Source organism: Abramis brama, assembly GCF_963993115.1.
Source record: "Abramis brama genome assembly, chromosome: 25".
Lineage (NCBI taxonomy): Eukaryota > Metazoa > Chordata > Actinopteri > Cypriniformes > Leuciscidae > Abramis > Abramis brama.
The window spans coordinates 11,679,558-11,692,955 of record NC_139987.1 but is presented as its reverse complement, the minus strand read 5'-3'; the positions used below and the strand labels follow the sequence as shown (position 1 = coordinate 11,692,955).

The 13,398-nt window shown below is 47.5% G+C and overlaps 1 protein-coding gene across 2 annotated transcripts in view; it reads right to left on the bottom strand.

Annotated features, from left to right (window-relative positions):
* Window positions 1-2,495: 2,495 nt before the first annotated feature.
* Window positions 2,496-13,398, bottom strand: part of nlgn2b (neuroligin 2b) — a 90,806-nt gene continuing 79,903 nt past the window's right edge. For both annotated transcript variants that reach the window (XM_084103677.1, XM_084103678.1), the window contains 4 exons: window positions 5,827-6,092; window positions 5,560-5,713; window positions 3,639-4,005; window positions 2,496-3,546 (listed from right to left, as the gene is read on the bottom strand). In XM_084103677.1, coding sequence (XP_083959803.1) covers window positions 2,625-3,546; window positions 3,639-4,005; window positions 5,560-5,713; window positions 5,827-6,092 — 1,709 coding nt within the window. In that variant the 3' untranslated portion in view covers window positions 2,496-2,624. The remainder of the gene's footprint in view (window positions 3,547-3,638; window positions 4,006-5,559; window positions 5,714-5,826; window positions 6,093-13,398) is intronic.

Genomic DNA, 13,398 nt, shown 5'->3' with positions numbered 1-13,398 from the left:
TCCACTGAAGCGTAATGAAGAATACCCAGGAGAATGACTCAAACAGCAGGCCTCTGAAAAAAAAAAAAAAAAAAAACGGCTGACTCTAGCGATTTGCATCATATCGCCTTGTACATGGAAATAAAACGAGCTTCTCCAAATAAACTTTCTCATTTAAACTCTCTCCAACAAAATATTCTGATTAGAGCCTGATCGGTTCCACCCTCCGTTTTTCAAATGAAACAGAATCAGATGCAGCCAGCAACTCTTTTGTCCGCTGCATTGTCGGGCCTTGCAGCAAATTTGACTTCCAAATGCAATTATTCTCATCAAATGCACTCATTCTTGACTCATATATATCCTCTAATGTGGATTCGCTTCATTCCCGCTTCCCTCAACATTCATTACGATTTAATGTCTTTTGTCAAAAATATCTGTAAACCTTCAAATGAAAGTCTAATAGGGTCTTCAGGAGGGATGTGATTGGACGAATGAGCTTGCACCTGTTTTTACAGTGGATACGATTGGCTGTGAACCCAACAATAAACAAAATATTTACAAAGACCATGTCATCTCTTACACTTATAAAAATGTACAGTTTGCATCTTGTGTTTTTCGTCATGGCATGACAGAAAGTGGTCTTGTGTGTTTTTCATCCACCCACCGACAAGAAACTCCAAAAACAAGACAACGAGAGAACAAATAATGGATGGAGATGAGATCGGTGTGCACAGTTGCTTGCGTTATGGATCATAAATGTATATTTAAGTGGTGCGAGGAGTGATGCCTCGTCTACTGTAGAGTAGTGCACCTCTTCAGGCTGCGTAACGGTAGTGTGTTTAGTTTCTGACCGTCACCGTGGCTCAAACCTGATGTACGAAGCTTCCAGAGTCAGTCTCCAGAGCTCATTTAGAGGCCACATCTGTCCTGTTCCTCATACACACGCGAATGCAAACGGCCCATCTCCCATTTTCTTTCGGCCAGATCGTTCTCGGCACCCTGAAAGAGAGATTTCGGAGAAAAAAAAAACACTTTGAGAAGTGAGAGGTTGAATCAGAAGGTCTTATGGAGACTTGTGACAGGGCATATAACAAGATGTCCGCCTGATGACAAGTGAGCTCAAACTGAGATAATCACTCAAAGGTCAGTGTCAGTGAGGGGGAAGAATGTTCTGGACACGTCATGAGCTCTCTTGGGCTCTGGATAAAAGAGAGATACGGAGAGACTCCAGCTGTGCAGGGACGGGCGCAGGTGTTGATCCCGTCGCTCTGGACGTCCAGCTCAGCAGAGTCCAAGTCTTGACGCCGAAACGGAGAGAAAGAGCAACAGCGAATGTTCCTTAACTCAATGTGGCGTAATGCGCGGGTAACTACAGAGGACTATACGAGCGGAGAGAGATAAAAGGGATAAAAAAGGAGAGGATCGTGGATCTGATCAGTCCTTCTCTCTGAGATGAGCTTTGCTTTGTCGTACGGCTTCCGTAATTATAAATGAAAAAAAGAAGGGAACTATTTATCCTCTTTATTATCGTCAAGAATCAGTTTCATTTCCGGATACGACCATGTATCTACAGAGGGAAAAGAATCTCCAAATGAAGTGCACAAAATATAGCTGATGTAAAAAAAAAAAAAAAAGAGAAAAAAAAAAAAGAGATAGAGAGAGGAAGAGAGAGAAGACTATTGCAGAAAAAGACAACAATAAAAAGACAAATAATGAAGAGTCTTGAATCTCAAATGCGGAACAAATTCTCTTCAAGATGTCCATTTTCCTCTTAAAAATAAATCATGCAAATTTCCCAAAGCGCAATCAAGGTATAAATTGAATTATTCTATATCTTTACTTTATATATATATATATATATATATATATATATATATATATTTGTAGAAGTTGTATCTAGTTGTTCATTTCTCCCCATAGGCAAATAACAGTGACAGTGCAAAACAAAAAGCAAAAACAAACATAAAAAACGAGAAAGAGACCAAAGAAAACAAAAACAAATTTGGCACTTTTTTCTCAATTCTGCAAATTCCTTGAATAAATCCAGTTCAGGCGATTCTCTCCACGTCCGTCCACAAGACTGCGTCTGATTGGACGATGATCACAGTACTTGGCACAAGAATGCTGGTAAAAATTAGATAGTAGAATCTTTTTTTTTTCATTCATAGCCTTATAAGGTTATCAATAATACATATTTTACACGTATGTTTTCTTGGTTTATAAAACAGTCCGAAGTAGGAAAAACTGTTCTTTTTTGGGGGACTAGAAACAGCTACAGAAGAGCAGAAGACTGTCAGGGAAGAAAAAAAGAAAAAGAAAGAGAAAAACGGCAATGTAACGTGAATAAAGAAAGAAAGAAAGAAAAGAAAACAAGAAAAAAGAAAACAGGGAAGGGGATAGCTGCTGTATTGAGTGGGGAAAATGACGTTTCTCCACCCAAAACCTTCTCCGCTACTCAATCCAAGAACAAGAGGAGCAGGAAGAGTAAAACAAGAAAGAACAAGAGAGAAAGAGTGTGTGCTGGGAGTGGACTTAAAAAGGACAGGAGTGGTGGATTGGACAGTATCCGTGTAGAGCACCACTCTTAGTACCGGAGGTCTGTGTTCCTATGCGATTGGGGGGGCCTGGTCCCCTCAGAGGGGTCACTATACTCGCGTGGTGGAGTGCTGGTGGGGCAGGGCGTTGTTGCTGTGCCCAGCACTTGGTGCAGGGGCAGGGGGGTACGTGTTGAAGGCATGGAGGGGCTGCATGCCAGTGATGGTGCTGGGGATCATGGAAAGTGTGTTAGACGTCATGAGTGGCACGTCCTCGGGGGCCCGCCGTAGCGCCAGAGTGTAGTCTGGCGGGCACACAGGTGGTCTCAGGGGCTCCAGGTCGCCGAGGAGACCACGTGTTGGAAGGGGCGTGCCGTGGTCAAGCTCCACCCTCTGCTGCTTCATCTGCAAGGACATTAGCTCCTCCTCCTGGCTCAGTGCCAGGTCATTATGGGGCGGAGCCCCCACAATGCCGATTCCCGGCGCCGCCCCACGTTGGGGCGAGAGACGACGATGGCGCCGTTGCAGCAGCTCGTGCCGTTTGTCACGTTTGTAGTACAATGCAGCAAATGCCAGTACGTTGAGGAAGAGCAGCGATGCACCCACTGCTACCGTCACGCTCAGCTCCGTTGAATAGTCACGCGTGTCACTCGGGAACGGGAAGCGTTCAGGAGGCTGTTCGGAACCTTCGAGGTCCGGGTCGGGTGGGTAGGTCGAAACCGTGGGATTGCGAGTAGAGCGTGTGCCTGGACTCTGGGGCGTGCCTTTCCAGCCGGTCCGGTGCGGGCCGCCTGGCGGCAGTCGTGTGGTTAAGGAGGTGATGATCTCCTCATGGAGGGTGTGCAGGTGAGGAACCAGCTCAAGCCAGAAGGCAACTTTGTTGGCACGGTAATTGTCCCGGATGCGAGGCTTCAACCCGATGTGGAGGTACTGCTTGTCTTTAGAGCTGAACTTGGTCCAGATAACTTCTTCAAAGCGATTGGGCTTAGTATGGATGAACTTGGTATCCTGCGGCACTGGAATGTTCGGATCACTGGTAAAAAAAAAGTTGAAAGAAAGTCAGGACAGAAGAAGAAAATGCATTTGTATTCAGGTCTCATTGAATGAACAAATTCGAACTCTCACCCCGTCTTGGCGAAGTTGGTCCAGTACGTCATCACTACAGCACTGAGCATGACATCGTTCTTGGAAAAGTTGCAGGGAAATAGATCTGTGGCGCCCACCATGGGAACGCCGAACACATAGGGGATCTCATCACCATGTGCTGCGTCTGCCCACTCGGGTCGCGCCTCCGTCTGGCAGTGGTGGTGGAAGGTATAAAAATAAACGGGGGACTGGAACTCGGCGTGCAGCTTAGCTGTGGCCACTGCTGGCGCCACCCACTGGTGATCGGTGAAAAGTGCAAGTAGAGTTTTCCGCCGCATGTCACCGTTGTCACGGTCGGCCCAATCTGTGTACATAAACTTTATAGTCTCCCGCAATATGTCTTTACCTAAGAAGGGACAGAGAGATACCAAGAGAGATACCAAGAGAGAAAAAGATGGATGTTGGATGATGAAAGACAGAGTTGGTTGTCACACAAAGCCGGGCACCTTGACCCAATATACGAGACAATGAGACAGAAGCACCCAAGGTGAGGGGTAAAATTAGACTGATTACCTTGAACAACCGCTAAAAGAATGTGTAGTGTAATTTGATGTGTACTCAATGCACATTTATTAAAGATTTTTTTCATCCTGCAGAATCTTCTTTGGAGCACAAAGCAAATCTTTTGACTGAAAGAACTTTTAATAGGTACTCAATTCAGTGCCTGATTAAAAATACTACAGAATCATTTTATTAACATTTTGTTGAATATGTAAATATGACAAATAATGTATTTTAAATGACAACAGAAGCAATAAATGGTCCTGCAAGTTTAGCATACAACTAACAGATAGATACCTTTTAGTGCTGGGTAGTAACTTATTATATGATTATGTAATCAGATTCCAAAAAATAAATACTTCCAATTAGATTGAATTATGTTTAAAAAAACTCAATCAGAATAGTTACTTATTCACAATTCATTGATTCTCCCTAATTCTTCTTCTTTTTTTTTTTCTCTTTTAAGATTTCCTTTTCTCAAAAGTTTTGTGGAATTGCAGACTCAGATTGGCCACTAGTCAGGCGACTATAATTACCGGTACATGGAAAATTGAGAGGCCGCCCAGCATAAACAAATAAAACATTAATTTTTTTTTTTGTAAGTGATTTATATTTAAATGATTTAAGTTTTTCATAAATGTATGAATCCCTGCAGTTCCTTCCCAAGTTAGAGAAATGCACTTCATGTTGTCACAAAATTGAATAATTTTTCTTTTTTTTGTATTTTTTTTTTTTATCAGTGTGGTACGAAATTATACAATTCAATTCAATATTATAAACAAGTTAGGTCAAAAGTAATCTAAAAGTAATCAAAAAGTAGTTGAAATATATAACTTAAATGTGATGTAATAGATTATGTTACTAACTACAATTTTTATCATGTAATTTGTATTCAGTAATGGACTACAATTTGTAAGTAATCTACCCAGCAAATTACATTAGTTTTCTAGTCTGTCACAATAACATGATATATTTTGAACAGGCATTGGGATCAGATGTTAACTCAGTAACTGCTCTGATGAGTTCAATTATTCAAGGATTTGATTCAAACTAATAAGTGGTAAGTTTGTAAGTCTTTATTAGTGGTTCATTAAAATTAACTTATTTATAAGAGTACGATTATGCTTAGTCTGTATGTTTGTTTTTGAGTGTAGCCAGCATATGCAATGCAATAGAAATCCATATAATAGTTGTGCCATTTTTTTACACTTTCTCTTAAATCATCAAATTAAATATATATATATTTTTTTTACATAAAGACAGATGTTTAAAAGAATTCTGCATGCATACAACTCAGTGAACAGTACAGTTTCTTTTGCCGTTGCACTGTTGATTCAGTGGCGGCAATGGCAGTGCAAACACTGATCTGTTATAGTGCAAGTGTGTCTATGAAACTCACCATCTGGGTATCCGTATAGGTTGTCCACAAAGTTGGATATGGTATAGTCAAAGGAAGCAGCTGAAATTCCATCCTCACCCTCACTGTCATCTACAAATTTCAGCCCTTCACCCTGGTTCACCCCCAACAGAATGTCGTAGTTCAGGAACTCCCCCTGAGGACATTGCACAAATGTCACCCACAGTACTCACTTTCGCTAATGAACTGTCATGATTATACACTGGGATCACTCTAAACTCGGGGACATTGCAGTGTCCAAAATCACACCTGCTGCATGAGAATCTCAGGGTCATCGGGCACCACGTCTCCGTCCACCACTGGTCCGAATGCGATGTGGTAACGGGCAGGTTGGATATCCTGATCCACCAACTCCCTGAAGCTCTTCCTTCGCAGACAGTCCACCAGATCTGCAGTGTCGCTGTAGCTGCAGCCCACCTTCTTCGCCAGGATCTTGGTGTACATCAGGGGCCGGTAGTTCACTGACCAGCTGGATATGGCGGAGCCACTCTGAGCAATGGCCCTCTGGAACAATCCTGAAACCAGGGCTAGATATAAGCAATGACTAAGAAAAGTCAGATAGCAGGCTATAATATGAGTGAGTCAATGTGGACACTGAGTGTCCCATGACCATGAGCAAGATAAAGCCACTGAATATCTTTATCATCATACAAGGAAGGACAGTGGAACTTTTTTCCATCATTTTTTGCAGTTGTGTGAAACACAAATCAGATTTGATTTCATAATGTGTCATGCATACTCAGGTCCAGATTTACAATGTGGACTTTTGGAGCTGTGCAAACATGGAGGAAGTTTTCTGAGGTCATGCTGGTCTTCAACAGGGTGTAACCAATAACAACATGAACCAGGAGTCAGGGGCTCGTTTTAATGGGTGTTTTAAATAGGGCAGGTAGAAACTCTGATACACTTGAATGAAAGTGAGACAAAGTTAACTCAGCAGTGTTCGAAAACGCACTGGATGAGCATGAGGAAACCATCTTGGATTTCAGAACCCTGCTGCACTGTTATGTAAAGTGTCCCACGGTTTTCATCTGCAGATTCTGTTATTAATTATTAAAATGTTTCCCCCACCCCCCCAGTCACACACACACACACACACACACACACACACACACACACACACACACACACACACACACACACACACACACACACACACACACACACACACACGCTATACTCTATTACAAGACCCCCCCAGCTCCAGTTCCCTATGAAATCAATTAAGAATCTGCTCAGCTGCAGTCCAACACTTCTGCATCACACACACATAGTTGTACATGCTGCTCATTATAAATTTGTCTCACATCTCTCCATTTTTATCACACAGCACTCATTATAAACTGGCATCAAATGCAGATGCACGTGTGATCTCGAGATAGCAGTATAAATCAGTCTTACACACACCGCAAGGCAGTGCCAAAAAGCAGTCTCACTTTCACACAGCCGCACAATATATCATCAGTGTATTAAAAAATTCAGAACACAGAATAGCATATTGTAAAAACATATAGCATAAAAGGGTTAAAGACTTCAAAGGGTTAGTTCACCCAAAATTTTTAATTCTGTCATTAACTACTTACGTATGAGATTAATATTTTATAAATAAAAATGTTTTGCTCAAAATTTATGCTTCATAAAATTGAGGTTAAACCACAGGAGTCACATGGATTATTTTAATGATGTCTTTACTACCTTTCTATGCCTTGAAAGTGGTAGTTGTGTAGCTGTCAATGGAGGGACAGAAAGCTCTCAGATTTCATTAAAAAGATCTTCAATTGTGTTCTGAAGATTAACGAAAGGCTTACGGTTTTGGAGCGACATGAGGTTGAGTAATTAATGACAGAAATTGAATTTAAACCTTTTAAAAGAGCAGTTCCAAATATCCAAATACAAAAGTAATTCAGATTTTTTAAATGAGCTGAGGGTCAGTAAATGGGTCAATGGCAAATGAGAGCATCCATGATAAAGAGAAAGAAAAAACTATTCATATTCAATATACATCATGTTCTTAGAAATGTAATCTTTCTACTGATGTTGGTTTTATATGGTTTTGAAGTAAGCAATAAGGTACTCAAGGCTAGTGCTGTATCGTGAATAAGTCACGGCTGAAGGGCGTTGTTAGGCACGTTGTTAGTGCCTGCAACCCCTTCAGCCGTGACTTATTAACCTTTTTACTGAATAACCTTTTATAAAACGGTTATCACACAACACAAATATTAAAGCCGAAAAATATGTATCTATGCCACTTTCATGAAGTATAATTACTTAATCATTCCTTCTGCTGGAAAGAATAGTCTCTGACCGTAAACAGCAACCGAAGTTACATACATTATTTTGCCATTAGATGGCAAAGACTGTCTTTATGAGTGAGTCAGTCATTAGAGAGAAGACTTTTACATTGAAAGCACTCAAACTTGTGAAAACGGAGAAGGAAGACGCAACTGATAAATGACTATAGGCAAGGGAAAACCCCTTAACTGTTAAAAGGACAAGATATCGCAGCGGACATTCAAACTGATTTTTTTATTATGAATATAGGACTGACTTGAAGGAAAATGTCTACTGTAAATGCAGGTACACTCGCTTACTCGATCTCTCACAATACTATACTAGCTTCAATGAACAATGTCAATGAGATAAAACATACGTTTAAGTTGCTAAGAGTGGTTGCTAGGGGTGTTGTTGTGTAGTGATACATAGAACCGTTAGCCTGGCTCCGCCCTCCTGCGTACTTCCACTCAATTTTATTTCCCTTCAGTACTACGTCTGGGATTGTGGTGTATTCTTTGGTTCCCTATCAAGGCTACGGAACTTCGACATTACGGATGTCGTATATGGGAACTCCTCTCATCCTTCACTTCCGCTGAAATCTTATAGGCTAACGCCAGCAGAGCTGGCCAATTGACGCAAAATATGCAAATACTGAAACACCGTTGCAGTTATAAGCAAGTGCAGCGTCAATTCCCTTTCAGAATCTCTCTCTTCACGCTTAAATCGTGTGCTAGAAAGCTGATACTACAATTACTGGATTATTTTCGCCGTCGTTGAAGTTGCGTCGGAGATACTCGCACTGTCTCCTGCATCCGATGGCAGCTACCTGCAACCTATGCTCGGGCCCCATCGCCCCCACCGACACGCACCTGTTTTGCATCGCGTGCTTGGGGCTGGCCCATGCTGAGTCAGCCCTCGGGGACGGAGGGTCCTGCGATCTCTGCGCGGATATGCCCCTTCGAGCCCTCAGAGCCAGGAGGGAGGAAGCTCGCGCAGCAGCGGGGATTGGGCCTACCGCCGCCTCTGAGCCCAACCGCAGAGTCGAGGTCCGCTCCCCGGTGAGCTTCCCCGACCCCACCTTTCAACCCCCGCGTGACGTCGCTGACTTCGTTTCCTTCGGGGCGAGTGAGGAGGACGACTCCATGTCGCTGTCGGCCTCCGAGAACGACTGGGGTGCAGAGCAGGCCGCACCGCGGACGGCCGCGGAGCAGGACACCCCGGCGGACCTGCAGGACGAGCTCTTCCGTATCCTCTCGAAGGCCGTCGAGGAGCTGGACCTCGATTGGAAAGCTCCTGATGAACCATCAAAGAGCAAACTGGATACGTGGTTCCTCCAAACGAGCCGCCGTCAGGCCGCTTCGAAAAGAGGAACACCGTTTTTCCCAGACGTGCATGAGCACGTGGTGAGGTCGTGGGCGGCCCCGCAATCGGCGCGCACCCTCACTTCAACCCAGGCCATGTTTGCCCCCGTGGACGAGGCGGGGGACCACGGCTACCTCAGCATCCCCCCCGTCGAGGAAACCGTCGCCGCTCACCTCTGCCCGTCGGCTCCCGCCCTGGGCTCGGACCGCAGCCTGCCGTCCCAAGCCTGCAGGTTTACGGCCCACCAGGCTAACAAGGCCTTCGGTGCCGCGGGGGAGGCGGTATCCGCGCTGCACGCCATGGCCCTTCTCCAAGTGCTACAGGCAAAGCAGCTGAAGTCTCTGGATGGCGCCGCCTCTATTGACTCTGACGCCATCCGGGATCTCCGTTCGGCCACGGACCTCGCGCTCCTGGCCACGAAGCGCTCAGCCCAGGCGATCGGCCGTTCTATGGGCTTCCTCGTGGTCCTCCACAGGCATCTGTGGCTCACCCTGTCGGACGTGCAGGAAGCCGACAGGAAGACTCTCCTGAACGCGCCCATTTCCCCTGCTGGCCTGTTCGGTGACGCCATGGAGAAAGTCACCGAGCGTTACTCAGAAACGCAGAAAAAGGCCAAGGCTATGAGCCACGTAATTCCGCGAAGGGCGCCGCCGCCGCCGCCGCCTCAGCCGCGCTCCCGTTCGTCCTCAGCCTCAGGACGTCAACCCCAGGCTGCGACCAAAAGACAGGCAGCGCCCCGCTCCGGACAGGACGCCCGTAGAGGCCGCAATAGTCAGTGGCAAGGGGCGGGTAACAGGAGGACGCAGAGGAGCCCGCGCAGAAAGCCCACCGCGTCGCCTGCGAGGCCCAAGCAGTCGTACTGACCGCTCGGGCAAGAGGAGAGGAGAGCCCCAGGTCGGCCCCGCGTCCAAGCGGCGCGCTCTTTTGCACTTGGTCCCTCAGAGTTCTGTGAGCGACGCGTGCAGTTGTTCTGTGAATGTAAATGTTGTAAACAATGTTGTTTCAAAAATAAAACAAATCACTACTTCACAAACAGAGCTTTTTTCTCCTCTTGCTCCACACACTGTGTTACCCGCCCTGCCTTCGAGCAGTGCAGAGTCACGGTCAATAACTACCCCCAGCACTCACATAGCGGCCATGACCGCAGCGACGATGACCGCAGGTTTAGATCTGCCCACGCTCAGTCGTTTTCAGGCAGCGTGGGAAGCTATTCCGGGCATTTCGCCGTGGGTGTTGAATATAATTCGGCGCGGGTACACACTTCAGTTCAAACGCAGACCACCCCGCTTCCGCGGCGTAATTCAGTCATTAACTTTGCCCCAAAACGCTCATGTGCTGAGGCAGGAAGTGTGCAGCCTGCTCGAGAAGAAGGCTATAGAACCAGTTCCCCCGAGCGAGCGGGACAGCGGTTTCTACAGCCGCTACTTCGTTGTACCGAAGAAAGGAGGGGGTCTCCGCCCCATTCTGGACCTGAGACCTGTCAACAGAGCGCTTCACAAGCGCGCCTTCAAGATGACAACACTGAAGCAAATCCTGGCGCAAATTCGCCCCGGGGATTGGTTCGCTTCAGTGGATTTAAAGGACGCTTACTTTCATATTCAGATAGTGAAGCGTCACAGACAATTCCTGAGGTTTGCGTTCGAGAATTCGGCGTACCAATATACGGTGCTTCCGTTTGGACTGGCCCTAGCCCCCCGAACGTTTTCGAAATGTGTAGACGCGGCACTGTCACCCCTCAGATCGAGCGGGATGCGCGTCTTGAACTATCTGGACGACTGGTTAGTTCTCGCTCAGTCGAGAGAAACGCTGGCCAGCCACGTGAATGCCCTCCTTCGACACTTGGAGATGCTCGGTTTGAGAGTGAACGTCCAAAAAAGTGTGCTCACACCGAGCCAGACTACAACATTCCTGGGAGTGTGCTTGGATTCGGTGAGAATGAGAGCGCGCCTCTCCCCCGAGCGAGCGGAGGCTCTGAGTTCTTCTCTCGGTCGCTTCAGACCGGGCAGGCTCGTCCCACTGAAAGAGTTTCAGAGGCTACTGGGACGGATGGCAGCGGCTTCTTCAGTGTGTCATCTGGGGCTGCTGCATATGAGACCGCTTCAACTCTGGCTGAAAGCGCGCGTTCCCCCGAGTGCGTGGTATTCTGGCCACAAGCGCATTATGGTCACCGGCGGATGCGCCCGCGCCCTGGTCCCGTGGAGGAACCCAGATCTCTTCAGCTCGGGTGTCCCTATGGGCTTAGTGACGCGGCGAGTGGAAGTACTGACGGACGCTTCATCCACCGGATGGGGAGCGGTCTGCTTGGGCAAGCCCGCCTCGGGTCGGTGGTCAGAGAAGCAGATGGAGTGGCACATAAATCGCTTGGAACTAGAAGCGGTCGCTCTAGCTCTAAAAGCCTTCCGGTCTCGGCTGGAGCAGCAGCACGTGTTGATTCGGACCGACAACACTTCCGTGGTCTCGTACATAAATCGCCAAGGCGGTGTACATTCCAAAGCCCTATTCAGGCAGGCGGAATCCCTTCTGCTATGGGCGGACCGGTTTTTCCTCTCGGTGAGAGCGGCGCACATCCCCGGTGTTCTAAATCGCGGGGCGGATATGCTCTCGAGAAACGGGATTCCCCAGGGGGAGTGGAGGCTTCACCCCGGGACGGTTCAGCTGATATGGGATCGTTTCGGCAGGGCGGAGGTCGACCTCTTTGCGACGAGCGAGAACGCGCACTGTCAGATGTTCTTCTCGCTGTCCCGTTTCCCCCGGGAGGTGGACGCGCTGAATGCACGATGGCCGAGAGTCTGTCTCTATGCTTTTCCTCCGGTGAAAATTTTGCCCATGGTGTTGTGCAAAATCAGGGAGGAAAAGGCAGCGGTGACTCTGGTAGCCCCGAACTGGCCGAATCAGCCCTGGTTCGCGGATTTGGTGGAGTTACTAGCAGGACAGCCATGGGAGATTCCGCTCAGGAAGGACCTTCTGTCTCAGGCGGGCGGAACGATCTGGCATCCCAGCCCCGGGCTGTGGAGCCTCCATGTGTGGCCGCTGCAGGGTCGCTGAGCGGGCGGGACGCGCTGCACTCGCGAGTTTTGAATACCATCGCAGAGGCGCGAGCTCCGTCCACCAGGCGCCTGTATGCTCTGAAGTGGGGTGTGTTTTCTAAATGGTGTCAGGATGTCGGTACAGACCCAGCGGACTCTTCTGTGTCGGATATTCTACGCTTCCTTCAGTATAGAATGGATGAAGGGAGCCTACCATCCACTCTGAAGGTATATGTGGCCGCTATTGCCGCGTTTCACCCCCCTGTTGACGGTCAGTCTATCGGTAGACATGCGTCGGTGACACGGTTCCTCAAGGGAGCTAGGAGATTGTGCCCTGCACGGCCGCCTTCTGTGCCGCCGTGGGATTTAGCTTTGGTCTTGGAGGCTTTGTCACGACCGCCTTTCAAGCCCCTAGCTTCGATTGCCATTAAGGAGCTATCGGTTAAAACGGCTCTGCTTCTCGCTCTCGCCTCGGCGAAGCGGGTTGGGGATTTACAGGCTTTCTCTGTAAGTGAAGATTGTATTCGCTTTGGACCGGGAAACTGTAATGTTACTCTCAGACCGAGGCCGGGTTACGTTCCTAAGTCGCTCAATACCCCGTTCAGAGCGCAGATCGTTTCTCTACCTGCCCTGTCCGCTGAGCCATCAACCTCTCAGGGTTCGGATGCTCAGAGTGCTATTTGCCCAGTCAGAGCGCTCCGAGAATATATTTCTCGCTCGGCCGCGTTTCGACAATCGGACCAGCTGTTTGTGTGCTTTGGTGGATGCAACAAGGGACGGGGGGGCCTCAAAACAGAGGCTTGCTCACTGGATCGTGGACGCTATTGTTTTGGCTTATGATTGTCTGGGACAGGAATGTCCCCTGAACATCAAGGCTCATTCGACTAGGGCGATTGCCTCCTCGTGGGCTTGGACTAAGGGTATGTCTATTCAGGATTTATGTCTTGCGGCTGGCTGGTCTTCTCAGAACACGTTTGCCAGATTTTACAAGTTGGATTTGCCCTCTGTAGCGTCTCGAGTGCTTTCGGTGAGTTGATCGCTTACACAGCAAGGAGAGCTGCTCTGCGCTTTGCTCATGAGTTGTTCTGTGTGCTTTTGTGTGTTGTACTATTGTCACCGCTATGCGTTGGCTTTCACTGTTGTTGTTGCCCTGTGGGTC